The sequence below is a fragment of the Mandrillus leucophaeus genome, unplaced genomic scaffold (genome assembly GCF_000951045.1).
Source record: "Mandrillus leucophaeus isolate KB7577 unplaced genomic scaffold, Mleu.le_1.0 Scaffold207, whole genome shotgun sequence".
Lineage (NCBI taxonomy): Eukaryota > Metazoa > Chordata > Mammalia > Primates > Cercopithecidae > Mandrillus > Mandrillus leucophaeus.
In genome coordinates, this window is record NW_012102110.1 from 1 (window position 1) to 14,601 (window position 14,601).

Consider the following 14,601-nt stretch of genomic DNA (forward strand, 5'->3'; position numbering starts at 1 on the left):
CTGTCTCTGATGACTTCTTAGAAACATCAGATTGACTCACACCTTTTTTTGGTCTCTATTTATGCATTTCCCATTAATAAAGCATCCTGCTCCCTAAGGCTTCACACCATGAAATAGCCACAGTGCTGGGGGCTGTCCCAACATGTTCTTTCTTCCACAGACGCAAGATGGCTGTCCTCTCTAAGGAATATGGTTTTGTGCTTCTAACTGGTGCTGCCAGCTTTATAATGGTGGCCCACCTAGCCATCAATGTTTCCAAGGCCCGCAAGAAGTACAAAGTGGAGGTAAGTGGGAACACAAGCTGGTACCCTTGTAGGTTTGTCTGGGGGCCACAGGCTTAGCCAAGAACTTGTTTTCAGCCATGGAGGGAGAGGCAAGGAGTTAGTTGTGAAAAGTGGCAGTTTCAGGACTGGGTCTATTAGCGATTCTGCTTCTTCGTGGTGGGAAAGAGGCAAGAAATATGGGGCCCTGCTAGGGAGTAGTTTCCATCTTGTTTGACTTTGTCTCTTCTGTAGAAAGACCAGGTATGCTGGGATTCCAATAGTACACTTTTGGCTGGAGCTATTTGCTAGGAAGAGCCACTGTATTTTCTACAGTGGGTTAAATAGCAACATTGTTTCATGGTGTGCCACTTTAAAAATGATGTTGTAAGATGATTTTCCTGTTTTCCAAGTAGAAAAGAGGTATGTGGTGTTGAGATTAGCCTGGACTTAGACATAGGAAGGTGGTCTATTAAATACTTCCTTTAGTTTTAGGTGATGTACAAGGGATAATTACTAAGGTTGTCCCTGGTGAGCAATTTTAAATGTCTGTTTCTGTTTAGCAACTTAATAATTAAACTCCCTTACTAGAGCTTTTTTTAAGTTTTTATATTTAGTTTCTTTTTTTTTTTTTCCTTCCAATGGACACTTCCATTAAGATTCTCACACACTCAATTTCTGTTCTTCTATTAAGGGAAATCTTAAAAGGATGTGGTATTTGATGACTCTTAGGAAGGCTTTATTTCCCTACGGTATCTTTGTAATGCATCTGAAATCCACCGTTGATGCTTAACGTCAATGAAAAGCAGAGTTCGGCACAAAGCTGCCTCTTTCCCTTGTGCGGCTACAGCGCAGACATACATTCTTATTCCTGGATATTTAATAGAAACATTGAATCTGTGTCTGAGAATTGAGACCCTTGTCACTGTAAATAAGCAGAAATCGAATGGTCATCTATCAAGGGTGTGAAAGAAGATACTTTGGAATATATTATTTTTAAGGTTGATTTTAACTTTCAACACTGAATGCTACTCTTGACCATCTAATCAGTATGTGCTTTGTTGTGACAGTATCCTACCATGTACAGCACGGACCCTGAAAATGGGCACCTCTTCAACTGCATTCAGCGAGCCCACCAGAACACGTGAGTGTCGGCCCTGCCGGGCACCAAAGACATCTGCAGAGTGGGTGTTTTCCGTCTAACACCTCAGCCCTTAGTGCGCTGTATCTGCTGAGTCATAGTGACGGTGATAATCATGGGCACCTCATTAAAAGTCTTCAAAAATTATGTATGTGAACACATTGACTATTAAGCAAACTGAAGAGTGGTTGGAATGGTGGGATTTCTGGATATTCTTTTCAAAAAGTGTCTTCATGGTTGCATTACCTGCTACAGTTTTGCAGCATGACCCATCTAAACTGATGTTGACTCTCCCAGGCCTAGGGAGTAAAGAGGTTTTGAATGCTGTAAGGAAACCCACTGTGACTCACCAGGACCTTCCACTTCCATTGGTTAGATGTGAGGTCCTTTTACTCAGCATGTTCCAAGTGACCTCTAATCCCATGCGGAGCAAAGGAGGGTGGATGTTAGTGACCAGGTCTTCGCCCTGCAGTCAATGTTTATTTTTGCCCCCAAGTGTCTAACTTGGCAAGGAAGATGTAAAGATTCATAGTGCTGGCCGGGTGAGGTGGGCTCACATCTGTAATCCCAGCACTTTGGGAGGCTGAGGTGGGTGGATCACTTGAGGTCAGGAGTTGGAGACCAGCTTGGCCAGCATGGGAAAACCCCATCTCTACAAAACTTAGCCAGGCGTGGTGGCAGGCACTTGTAATCCCGGCTACTCAGGAAGCTGAGGCACGAGAATCACTTGAACCCGGGAGGCGGAGGTTGCAGTGAGCCAAGATTGCGCCACTGCACTCCAGCCTGGGCGACAGAGAGACTCCGTCTTTTCTTAAAAAAAAAAAAAAAAAAAAGATTCATAATTCTACACAGGCATACTTAAAAAGGGCACTTTTTAAAAGTTTCTTTCTGTCAATTCCAGGTTGGAAGTGTATCCTCCCTTCTTATTTTTTCTAGCTGTTGGAGGTGTTTACCACCCGGTAAGTTTTCCAGGAGGTGTTCATCTGTTTGGATGTAGTTCACTGAGCTATTATCGGGGACAGAAGGAGGAAATAAACATGCAATGAATATCTTCAGTGTCTAGGCACCGTATATTTAAAAGGATTTTATTCAATTATTTCTTACAGAGTTCTTTAAAGTAGGTGGGATTTTCCTCATATTTTACAGATAAGGTAAAGCCTCTCAGATACTATTTAAACTTCACGAGGTCAAATAGCTACAGAGTAGAAGGATTAGAATTTGAACCCAGGTCTGTCTGGTTCTAAGTTTCATGTCTATAAGAGTTCATTTGTTGTATTAATTCATTCACACAGCAAACTGTCACTCACCACCTGGGGTAAAGCAGTGATCAAAGTAGACAAAGACCCCTGGTTTCGTAGAGCTTGCCTTTTTGTTGTAGGGGATGGGGTGGTCGCAGACAAAAAGCAAAACCTAAGTAAATGACATCATGTGTTAGGAGGTGGTGAGTGCAGAGAAGAAAACAAAGCAGCAAAGGTGGAAAGGGGGTGTGGAGTGGGATAATTTTGAATAGGGTGGTCAGGGAGGGGGGCTTTGCTGAGATGATAGTTAAGCAAGTGTAAAAGGAGGTGAGGGAGCAGGTGCTGCACGTGTCTCCCAACCTCCAGCCAGAAGACAAGCAAGGCCCGAGGCAGGCACCTGTCTGGTTTGTTTGGTGAGCAGTGAGAAGCCAGTGGAGCCAGGAGAGGGTCAGCAACAGAGGGCAGAGGGGTGAGGAGGCAGATCACCAGGGCCTTGCAGGCCTCTGCAGTATAGATAGCCCTGTGGGCTGGAGATGTAGTCTGCACTTAAACATATCTAAATAAAGCACGTTTATCTGCCTCTAATTAATTGTCATTTGGGTCTTGTCTTGGACAGAAGTGTTCCCTTTTCCGAGGCCAGATTATCTCCTGAAATTGAGTCCTGACCAGAGTGGTGGCCCTTCAGACTTCTGGTGCTAAGCCTTTCCTAACCATCTGGTCCACACCTGAATGCCTGGTACTTTTGTTAAAAAGCTGCCAGAGTGCCACATCTACTGCTCATGACCTTGAAGGCCTGCATTTTTTTTCAAAGAAACATCTACTGCTCTTGTGTCTCTTAGGAAAGGGTATCTTTCTGGTGCCTCTCAAGACCCCCATTCCTAGCAAGTGACTAGACAAGCTGATCTGAATAGCCCAGGTCTCTAGATTAGGCCTCATTTGGTATCCCCACTCCATCCCCATTCCTAGCTCACATCCCTGGACCCCATTCCTTGTGGGTCGTTCTGAAAAATAACAGCTAGTCTGGGGACAAGCACCTAACAATTGTTCCTAGGTTGCCAGTCATTAGGCAACATTACAGTAAAGAAGGGCCCGGCAGAGGCTAGAGCTGCTACATCGTGACTTGAGGGACTGGCGTTTGTTTTCATTTGTTTCACCCTCCTGCTGATAAAATTTAACGTTACCCAAAGTCAACTCAAACAAACAAAGACCCGGATGCAGTAACCTTTTCCCTACCAGTAGCACTGCTGAGTGGGAAAGACACTGGGGAAGGCGGCCTTCTCACACGCTCTCTTCTGTGTTCTCTCCTTGCTTTTCTTAACCAAAGAAGTCACCCCAGCATGGCAGCCAAAGGGATGGATTTTTCATCTAAGTTTTTATTCCCTCTGCTCATGGATTTTTCATCTAAGTTTTTATTCTCTCTGCTCAAGGGCATTGGAAACAGGAAGACTTTTCTCTCGAAGACCATGTGTTCTGGGGTTCACAATACAAGAAGCTCTCCCCCTCTTTCTAGTGGAGCTACACCCCTAGTGTAGCCTGCAGAACCACCTGCACCCATCCCTGCCAGTGACTGACTTTACATAGAACAGCAGCTGAGTCTTCAGTCAGTCTCATGCTCAGAGGCCCATTTGAGAAAACGGCATTTCCCCTAGTCCTGACTTTGGGGCAGTTCCCTTTTCTGGCTTGCCCTGAGACCGCCTGGCCCACATGTCCTTCTCTTGCTCTAGCACAAGTTCCCCAAGATGCCCAGGGCAAGTGGGGGGATTCCTTCCATCCCACCTGTCTAGGAGAAGGCCAGTACTCATCTCTGAGGTCCACAAGCCAAGCCAGTCATAGAAGAATCACAGATATTTTATTTTCCTGACTGAAACTAAGTTAATTCTACCTAGTTTGGGTGGGGAGTGGTTAGCCAAACCATGAAATTACTAACTTTTTGCTAACGTATTGTGTAATCAACCCTAGATGTTAATAAAGGTTTGCTTGTTTGTTTCATGCAAATACTAATGTAGCCCTTTTTTCTTAGCGTATAGCTTCCGGCCTGGGCTTGGCCTGGATTGTTGGACGAGTTCTTTATGCTTATGGCTATTACACAGGAGGTTAGTATATATTGACATTTGCCAAGGAAACAAATTCTAAATTTTAAATCCTATGCTGGCCAGGCACAGTGGCTTACACCTGTAATCCCAGCACTTTGGGAGGCCAAGGCAGGCAGATTGTTTGAGCTCAGGAGTTGGATACCAGCCTCTGCAATGTGGTGAAACCCTGTCTCTACAAAAAATACAAAAATTAGCTGGATCTGGTGGTACACACCTGTAGTTCCAGCTATTTGGGAGACTGAGGTGGAATGATTGCTTCAGCCCAGAAGTTTCAGGCTGCTGTGAGCCATGATTACACTACTATACTCCAGCCTGGGAGACAGAGCAAGATCCTGTCTCAAAAAAAAAAAAAAATAAAATCTATGCTACTGTATTTTTCTTCTTGGGAATTCGAGAAAAGGGGAAGTCACTTGATATTTAGGTAAAAGGTCTGTTTTCTTTTTATTTTTCAATTGTAACAAAACTTACTTTTATTGAGCATTTTATATGTGCCAACCACTATAAGAACTTTGCATATGTTATTTAACCTTACAACAATTCTGTAATATAGATACTGCATTTTACAAATTAGGAAACTGGGACTCAGCATGATTAAAGCTGTAGGTCACAGAGCTACTAAGCATAAACTAGTAAACTAGGAATCAAATCCATGCAGTTCAACTCCAGAGCCTCATCATTACTGTACCTCCTATATCTGAGTAAGGAGGAGGAAAAGCCATTTTTGGCCGTATTTCTTTGAAACAGAGGCAACTCCTTCCAAAGGTCCTGGAGCAAAGTTGCTGTAATTATTATCCCATAATTTTCTAAGATCCAGGCAATACTACTGTGGCACATTACTTGGCATGTGGTATCTGACTTGCCAACAGCTTCAGGCAAAAGAGTTAGTTAACCTCCTAAGGCCAGTTTGTCTAATGTACAACCTCAGATGCCATGACAGAATGACTTGCGAATGTTGAAAGCGTCGTAATTCTGGAGCACTCCTGTAACTTGTTCTTTCTTCTTTTTCAGAACCCAGCAAACGTAGTCGAGGAGCCCTGGGGTCCATCGCCCTCCTGGGCTTGGTGGGCACAACCGTGTGCTCTGCTTTCCAGCATCTTGGTTGGGTTAAAAGTGGCTTGGGCAGTGGATCCAAATGCTGCCATTAAAGAATTTTAGGGGTTTAAAAACTCTTATTCATTTTAAATGACTTACCTTTATTTCCAGTTACATTTTTTTTTTCTAAATATAATAAAAACTTACCTGGCGTCAGCCTCATACCTAAAACTCCTGACTCTTACCACTCATTTCCATTTGAGTCTGTATCTGAAATCAGTAGCTAGTTCTACTAGATGAGAGAGGAGCCACAAGCAGTGCACCCTCTCCTCATCCTTCCAGCACATGTTTCTGTAGTATGTGAGGTTGAGAAAAAGTCTGATTTTAGTGATGTATGTATAGTCATGCCACAGTGGTGAAAAATTAAAGAAAAATATTTTAGCTCTCAGGATATGCTATTATCACTTGCTACAGATACTTAGGATAACAGTAAAGATCTTTTTAAAAAAATCTCAGCTGTGACAGTGGCTCACTCCTGCAATCCCAGCACTTTGAAAGGAGGCGGAGGCCAAAGGAACGCTTGAGCCCAAAAGTTCAAGATCAGCCTGGGCAACATGGCAAAACTTCAGCTCTACAAAAAAAAAAAAAAAAATACAAGAGTTAGGCAGGCATGATGGCACATGTCTGTAGTCCCAGCTACTTGGGAGGCTAAGGTGGGAGGATCACTTGAGCCCAGGATGTCAAGGCTACAGTGAGTTATGATCACACTGCTGCACTCCAGCATGGGTGACAGAGCAAGACCCTATCTCAAATAAATACAAATTAAGTTTCTATTAAAGATTGTTTCTGTTGCTTAAAAACTGAAGCAGTAGACTAAGATGAAACTTAACAGAGATGAATGTAACTTTCTACATTTGGAAATAAAGATCTGACTGCCTAGGTACAAATGAGGAAGACTTAGAAGATTTCAGCTGGTTTAGAGAACACTGCCAAGTTGGCAGTATAAGATAGTTACTCCAAAACACTGATGTGGCCATAAACTACCTTAAAAGGAAATATAGTGTCTAGACCTGTGCTGCCCGATTGGCCACATGTGGCCATCTAAATTTAAATTGATAAAATGTAAATAAAAGAGCAGTTCTTCAGTTGCACTAGTGCTTTTTCAAATGCTCAATAGCCTGTGAGGATGAGACAGTATTTGAACCCAGTCCTGACTCTAAAATCCATGCATTTTCCATTGTACCAGTTTATTGCTTAAGCTCCAAAGACGAAGCATTTAAGGATGGAATGCCATGGCCAGCCATTGAAGATGGTCAGCCTTGGCCAAATGGCCACCTGGAGCCCTTGGGGCATTTGATGAGGAGGCTGGACCAGACCAGCACACACTCCAGTGTTAGTTCATGAGAAAGTTTCACCAGTGGAGAGTAAAATAAGGAAAATGATGACTGTTTTTCATAAAGCTTTTACTTGTATTTTTTACATTAAAATGTTCTTTATGAAATGCTGGTGATGATGAATGGTAGGGATTTTTGGTCCTGGCTTGAAAAAATGATGTAATTGAGAATTTACAATAAGACAGGGTTTTGGTTTTTGCTTCGTAAGAAACACATTTAGAGAGCTCAGAGAACTTGCCGAGGTTTCCTTTCTCACTGCACAAAGAATAGCAGGCATCAGTGAAGCAGGGCAGGGAAGATCTGGAGATGAAGCTGGCTTTTCACCTTTAAAAGTCTTAACAGGGTATAATTTTCAAACTACAGATGGTCCCCAACTTCTGACAGTTCGACTTAACAATTTTTTAATATGATGGTGCAAAAGCAAGACTCAGGCTGGGCATGATGGCTCATGCCTGTAATTCCAACTCTTTGGGAGGCCAAGGCGGGCAGATCACCTGAGGTCAGAGACCAGCCTGGCCAAAATGATGAAACCCCATCTCTACTAAAGATACAAAAATTAGCCAGGTGTGATGGTGCGCACCTGTAATCTCAGCAACTTGGGAGGCTGAGACAGGAGAATCACTTGAACCCAGGAGGCAGAATGTGCAGTGAGCCGAGATCACACCACTGCACTCCAGCATGAGTGACAGAGCAAGACTGTCTCAAAAAAAAAAAAAAAAAGCAATACTCATTCAGTAGAAATCATACTTTGAGTACCAATACATTCTGTTTTTGACTTTCAGTATCCAATAAGTTATATGAGATATTCAACACTTCATTATAAAAGAAGCTTTGTGTCAGATGATTTTGCTCAACTGTTGGCTAATGTAAGAGTTCAGAGCATGTTTAAGGTCACTAGGCTAAGCTACGATGTTCGGTAGGTTAGGTGTATTAAATGCAATTTCAACTTACAATATTTGCAATGTGTGTTGGGTTTCTCAGGATGTAGCCCCATCATAAGTCGAGCGTCTGTAATGTGATCCCAGTTTGTCATTTTGCTGTTGCACACTGGACTCAGACGGAGTTTTGTAAGGAAGCTCAGTACATAAAGGGCGCTGTGGTTAAAGTGCAGAACTGAGAGCTCTGCCTTTCAGTGCCCTACTTCCCCACTCACTGCACTTCCAGGGAACCCTAGGGCTTGGCAGAATCCAGTTGGTAAAGACTGCTTAGAGAATAACTCTTACAAGCTAGTCCCTTGTCTTGTGGGGAAAAACTTGGCATAAGTATTTCTACCATTAACTACTAATCTATTGGCAGTGTACATTCCAAACAGTCCATTTATGTGTATAAGGGAAACACATGCTGAGTTTTGCTAGATGAAAATCAGACAGCCATGCCAGCCTATAAATGCCTAATTGAGCCATAGTGAACCTTAAGTATTCCCACCTTCAGGTGCCTGTGTGCCCTTGGGCAAGCTTATTAGCCTAAGCCTCAGCTTACACAGCTGTAAGTTGGAGATAATGAAAATACTTACCATATAAAGTTCGTGAGGATCAAACGGTAATGCATGCACAGTGCCTACCAGGGGTCTTGTAGCCACGCAAATTGTGGTAGGAAGCACGAGAGCCACCTGCTGGTGTAGCTCGTTCAGCAAAAGTCAGCAACCAGGTTATCTTCTTTATGTTCTAAGGACCCACAGAGTTTGCCCAGTTTTCTGTTTCATCCCTAGTAACACTCGCCTCCAAAGATGCTCTCCTAACTTAATAAAAAACTGAGTAGTCTCTCAGTTCCTTTCCTCTTAAACAGCACTATCCAACAGAACCTTCTGACATGATGGAAATATTCTGTCGGCACTGTCCAATAAAGTGTAATCCCTACCCATGTGTGGCTGAGCTCAGTGTGGTTACAGCAACTGATGAGTTGAATTTTTAGATTTAAGCAGATGCATATGGCTACGGCTACTATACTCGGATAGTACAGCTCTTAAAGCAGCACTTTTCAACCTTGGCTACCTGTTAAGCTCATCTGGGTGCCTTTTAAGAATCCAGGCCAGGCGTGGTGGCTCATGCCTGTAATCTCAGCACTTTGGGAGGCCGAAGCAGGTGGATCACCTGAGGTTGGGAGTTTGAGACCAGCCTGACCAACTTAGAAAAACCCCGTCTCTACTAAAAATACAAAATTAGCCAGGTGTGGTGGCGCATGCCTGTAATCCCAGCTATCGGGAGGCTGAGACAGGAAAATTGCTTGAATCCAGGCTTGAATCCAGGAGGCGGAGGTTGCAGTGAGCCGCGATCGTGCTGTTGCAACAAGAGCGAAAGGAGTGAAACTCCATCTATATTTTTGTAAATAGTTGAAATGTAACATTACAGAGAATGAAATCATTCTGGTACTAATATAGTATAAAAAAAAAAAAAAAAAAAAAAAATCCAGATGCCCAGATCAATTAAATGAGATTCTTGGTATTTTCAGAGCTCTCACTGGACAATTCTAATGTGCAGTGAAAGTGGAGAACCATTGCTCTAAAAGCAGTACTTGGCAGACTCGTGCTTATGAGTCACCCAAGGATCTTGTTAAAATGCAGATTCCAATTCATAGGTCTGAAGAGGGAAATGAGAGTCTTCATTTCTGTTTTTGGAGACAGGGTCTCACCCTGTTGCCCAAGCTGAGTGTAGTCAGGCATGATCCTAGCTCACTGCAACTCAAACTCCTGGGCTCAAGTGTTCCTCCTGCCTCAGCCTCCCACGTAGCTGTGACTACACATTTGGGCTGCCACACTCCTTTTTTAAAAATTTATTTGTAGAGATGGGGTCTTACTATGTTGCCCAGGCTGGTCTCAAACTCCTAGCCTCAAACAATTCTCCCACCTTGGCCTCCCAAACTGTTGCGATTATAGGCGTGGGCCCTAAATGTCCTTTAAGTGTTCTTCTAAGAGGGAGGCAAAGGGAAGTTTGACTACACAGGGAAGAAGGCAGCAAGGGCAGGGAGAGGTTCTGAAGATGCTAAGCTGCTGGCATCTAAGAGGAGGGGGATACGAGCCAAGGAATACAAGGAGTGCCGCTCTAGAAGCTGGAAAAGGATTCTCTCCTACGGCCTCTTCAAGGAGTGTGGCCCTGACAACTTCTTGGTTTTGGCCACGTGAAACCATTTTGGGATTTCTGACTTCCAGAACTGCAAGATAATAAATTTGTGTTGTTTTAAGCTGCTAAGTTGGCGGTAATTTGTTATAGCAAGCATAGGAAACATATACTGGGTTCAGTTCTAGGAAACAGAGAGGGTAGCAGAAAGCACAGGAATTGGAGACTCACACCTGGCTTGAAGTTGCCAACTTCCAGACTTGCTGATGTGGAAGACAAATGGTTTTTCCTCTGCTCTCATACAACAATCAACACAGAAGACTTCTGTGACCAAATGTTGGAGTTTTCTGTTCACACACCAAGCAGGCAAATCAGTTCTGCAGTGGACACCAGCTGGGCATCCTCCAATTCAATTCTCACTATCTACCTGGAGATAGCATCAGATCCCACAGGTTGAGGGCTCAGTCCAAGACTGCCCCTGACTCCAACCAGCTGCAAGTCCAAGCTTCTGGAACTCGACTGACTGGCTTCAAGTTGAGGTTCGATTAATTTGCTACAGTGGCTCACAGAACTCAGAAATGCATTTACTAGTTTATTACAAAGAATATCCTAGGCCAGGTGCAGTGGCTCATGCCCATAATCCCAGCGCTTTGGGAGGCCGAGGTTGGACAATCACTTGAGCCCAGGTGTTCAAGACCAGCCTGGGCAACATGGTGAAACCCTTTCTCTACAGAAAATAGAAAAATTAGCTAGGCCTGGTGGCGCACACCTGTAGTCCCAGCTACTGGGGAGGCTGAGAGGTGGGAGGTTCACTTGAACCCAGGAAGGTCAAGGCTGCAGTGAGCTATGATCACACCACTGTACTTTCATTCGGTGACGTGACAGAGCGAGACCCCGGGTGATGGAGTGAGACCCTGTTTCTGGGGGAAAAAAAAAGTATTTTAAAGGACACAAATAAACAACTAAATGAAGGGATACATACAGCCAGGTCTGGAAGGCTCCCAAGCACAGGAGCCTCTGTTCCCGTGGAGTTGGGGTGCACCACCTTCCTGGCACCTGCACGTGTTCTTATTCACCTTCCTGTAAGCCCCCACATGTTCAGCTCTCCAGAAGCTCCCTGAAGCCTGTCCTCTTGGGCCTCCTAGACTTCATTAGAGAGGCATGACTGAAACACGGACACCATGTAGAAATGTGACTGGATAAAGGGGTATGATCTAATACAAAGGAGGCTGAGTGGGGAAACCCAGCAAGGCCTGTCTTCAGATTCCTGGCTTCTCTGTGTGGCATTTTTTCCTGCAGGACAGCAGGCAGGACCCCTTCTGAAATGGGAGTGTTAGGACCCGTAATCAGAAAAGTGGTGGAAGATTGGAGCCCTGCCTTGGGCAGGTGAAAAGGAGGACAGAAGGTCAGAGAGGGACATTCTGTTTTCTGAGGCCTGAAGTGCCCCAACATTATAACAAAAAACCATACCAAGGGAGTTATGAGCCAGGAACCATGGATGAAAAGATACATAATTTTATATAGAGGCATAAAATATCACACTTGCCTGGGACCAAGATGTCTCCAAATCTGTTTCTTCATTTGAAAATCAGGGATAATCCCTTTCTTAGGCTTAGTGTGAGTAATAAATGAGAAGGAGTGTAGCAGTAGGAACACAGTGAGTACTTAAATATTGCTTCCCTTTCCCCTGCTGTTTTCTCTTGCAGAGGTGTCTAATCATTTGGCTTCCCTGGGCCACACTGGAAGAACTGTCTTGGGCCACACATAAAATACACTAACGATAGTCGATGAGCTAAAAGAAAAAAAAAAAAATCGTAAAAAAAAAAAAAATCTCATGTTTTAAGAAAGTTTACAAATTTGTGTTTGGCTGCATTCAAAGCTGTCCCGGGCTGCATATGGACCGTGGGCTGCAGACTGGACAAGCTTGCTTTAGAGGGACTATCAGAAACTTATCTTCTTCCAGGCAGCTCCTACTGCTTAAGGTGCACAGGATCCCCTCAGACACAGGGTAAGATAACGCTATTGGCTTTGTCCAGTATCACATATGTATCCTCTGTGCAAAGAAACACCAAGAAAGGCTGATTTGGTTGTTCTTATGCTCTAAAACTACAGTACTTGCTCATCATAATACATAACTAGATCCAGGCCCAGTGACAACAAGCATCCCTTATCTCTGACTACTAAATTAGCTATGATTTATAAACTCTTCTCCTGAAAGGAAGAGAAGGGGGCAGAGTGAGGCATGACTGCAATAGTCTGAAAAGCCACAGTGATCTGACAACTCTTCAGGGACAGGCACTGCTTATCCAGGTGAGAATGCACATGGAGCCTGAATGTTTACCTGGACCATAAAAAGTTCATCACTGCAACCAAACCCGTCCTTTTGTTCTTACTGCAAAGATCAAATCCCCCTGCCCCTGTGCTTTTAACATCAGCCCTATCCTCTGTCCTCCTATAACCTCAAGATATGTTTAGTTTTAAAACACGAAAGCAAAAAGAATTAGCAGTGTGATTTATTTTAATTTCACCATATTACATTAGCGTACAAATAATTTGTACATTTAAAGGGTAGCTCTGCTGGTGTAAGACAGCAGGCTGTAGTTCAAGGACCCAAGATAGGGAGATAGGTTTCCTCTATTGCAGTAGTGAACAGAGACAAAGTGCTTACTAGGCAAGTTAACATTCACACAGAATTTGACCCCGTCTATTATCTAATCCCCTCCCTATCCCGGTTATCAGCTGTCTCAATGAAATGACAAGGGGATATAGCTTAAAAGAAAGTCAATGAGCTGAAATCATCTCTATTGATTCTACCAGGAACCTACAAAGGAACAAGGTGGTTTTTTTGTTGTTGTTGTTGTTTTTTTTCAAGACTAGTCAAGTGAAGCAGTGGGAATGGAGAAGGAACAAAGAAATCTAGAAACTGGTTGTGATCAATTAGTTGTAAATACCACTGCACTTGGATCAGCCAGGAACAAGTTCTTTGAAATACGCCAGAGAATTAACATTGTCAGTGGGCCAAATGTGTGGAAGATGTATTATCCCAGTCCCGTTTCCTGCTCTCTAGAAGTATGTTACTGGCTCTTAAAAGATTTCACAAAAATATACTTTGAGGAGAATGCCAACTTTCTTGATTACTATCTACAAGGCACTTAATGCACATTTTCAGTGACGAAGCTGATGGACAGAGAAAGAGTAACATGAACCATTCTCTTATCCTGAATGCCAAAATTCTGAATTTAAAAATAACATTCAGTTGTACTGCCTCTGTAAACAGGGCCAATTCGCATCGTTCCACAGCCTGGCCATGTCAGTAGGTTTCACTGCAGGTTTTCAAAAAGCAGATTCCACATCACCCATCTCCACACACACAGTCTTCAGTTGTGAATAATATTCAATTGTCACACGGCCGTTCTCTCTGCCAAATCCTGAAAGGAGGAGAAGCGGTCAGGTTGAGCCATCACTACAATAGTCTGAAAAGTCACAATGATCTTCAAAGGGCTAAGGAAGAATATAGAACCTAAGTGTTTTGGAATAAAGTCCTCAATCCACATATTAGCTATGAATGGAGTTAGGCATGGGGAAAATGACCCACTGGCCTTTGGGGATGGGGACAGGGAAATATACAGGTTTTCTTTCTTACCAATATGAATCTTAATTTCAGGTATCTACTGTTCTGGGTTGAGGTCTGAAAAATGCTGAGATTTTGTATCAAGTGTTAAAGGCAATCTCTACAACAATCAACCTGACACCCTTGAAAACTGATGCTAATTTAAAACTTAACTCTACACAATAGGTTTATTCACCATTTCTTATATACCTGTAGGAGCAAACTAGTAACTTAACCTACCCACTCATGTTGGGGAGGGGGCACTGAAGGTCCCTCTGATTACTCAGAGTCCAAGACACTGCCTAATTACTAGTGGATGAGGTTACTGTGCTAAAAGGGTAGTATCCCACCCTTGGCCCTGCCTGTACACCCTGCGCTGGACTTAGGCAGGCTCTGCCTTCTAAGGGCAAGGCTGAGGTCCCAAATATGTGTATTTCCAGGGAGCACCACTCAAATGGTATCACACACAAAGGTCCTGGGAAGACCTCGCTCTGTGTTTTGTTGCTTTCCACATCCCCTCAGCACACAGCTGGTCAGGCCTGTAGGCCCGGTGCTGCTCTGCACGTCTGGTCATCTTTCTCGCTCTCTCATTCGACACAGCATGGTCTGGTCCAAAGGAAAGGGAAAGTTAGGAGGCCCTCCAAAGGCCTAAGCTGCTGATTCCAAACAAATAATTCCCTGCACTGAGGGACTATCAGAAACTTAACATATAACGTTATATGTTACATGTTGTTAAGATGGCACCTTGGTTCCCACCTGCACTTGTGCCTGTATGTACGA

The 14,601-nt window shown here is 43.6% G+C and overlaps 2 protein-coding genes across 4 annotated transcripts in view; one reads left to right on the forward strand and one right to left on the reverse strand.

Annotated features, from left to right (window-relative positions):
* Nucleotides 1–68: 68 nt before the first annotated feature.
* On the forward strand, nt 69–12,282 carry MGST3 (microsomal glutathione S-transferase 3). 3 transcript variants are annotated; one of them, XM_011979886.1, is made up of 5 exons: nt 69–284; nt 1,331–1,404; nt 2,303–2,360; nt 4,660–4,732; nt 5,741–5,995. In XM_011979886.1, exons 1-5 carry the CDS (start codon nt 168–170, stop codon nt 5,875–5,877), a joined length of 459 nt encoding a protein of 152 aa, XP_011835276.1. In that variant the 5' UTR covers nt 69–167; the 3' UTR covers nt 5,878–5,995. The 3 variants fall into 3 exon arrangements, with proteins under 3 accessions (XP_011835276.1, XP_011835277.1, XP_011835275.1); XM_011979887.1 differs by lacking the exon at nt 5,741–5,995 and adding an exon at nt 11,918–12,282 and having other exon boundaries at nt 71–284; XM_011979885.1 differs by having other exon boundaries at nt 71–284; nt 4,667–4,732.
* Nucleotides 12,283–12,706: 424 nt separating this feature from the next.
* The window catches only part of ALDH9A1 (aldehyde dehydrogenase 9 family, member A1), a 40,362-nt gene continuing 38,467 nt past the window's right edge, over nt 12,707–14,601 (reverse strand). Inside the window, exon 12 of the mRNA XM_011979969.1 lies at nt 12,707–13,659. Coding sequence (XP_011835359.1) covers nt 13,545–13,659 — 115 coding nt within the window. The 3' untranslated portion in view covers nt 12,707–13,544. The remainder of the gene's footprint in view (nt 13,660–14,601) is intronic.

Bases quoted from the DNA above. Each gene is read 5' to 3' on its own strand.
- MGST3 (XM_011979885.1), top strand. From the start codon at position 168: ATGGCTGTCCTCTCTAAGGAATATGGTTTTGTGCTTCTAACTGGTGCT. The intron at 285-1,330 runs GTAAGTGGGAAC...TTGTTGTGACAG, and splicing joins GCAAGAAGTACAAAGTGGAG to TATCCTACCATGTACAGCAC. The intron at 4,733-5,740 runs GTTAGTATATAT...CTTCTTTTTCAG, and splicing joins TTATGGCTATTACACAGGAG to AACCCAGCAAACGTAGTCGA.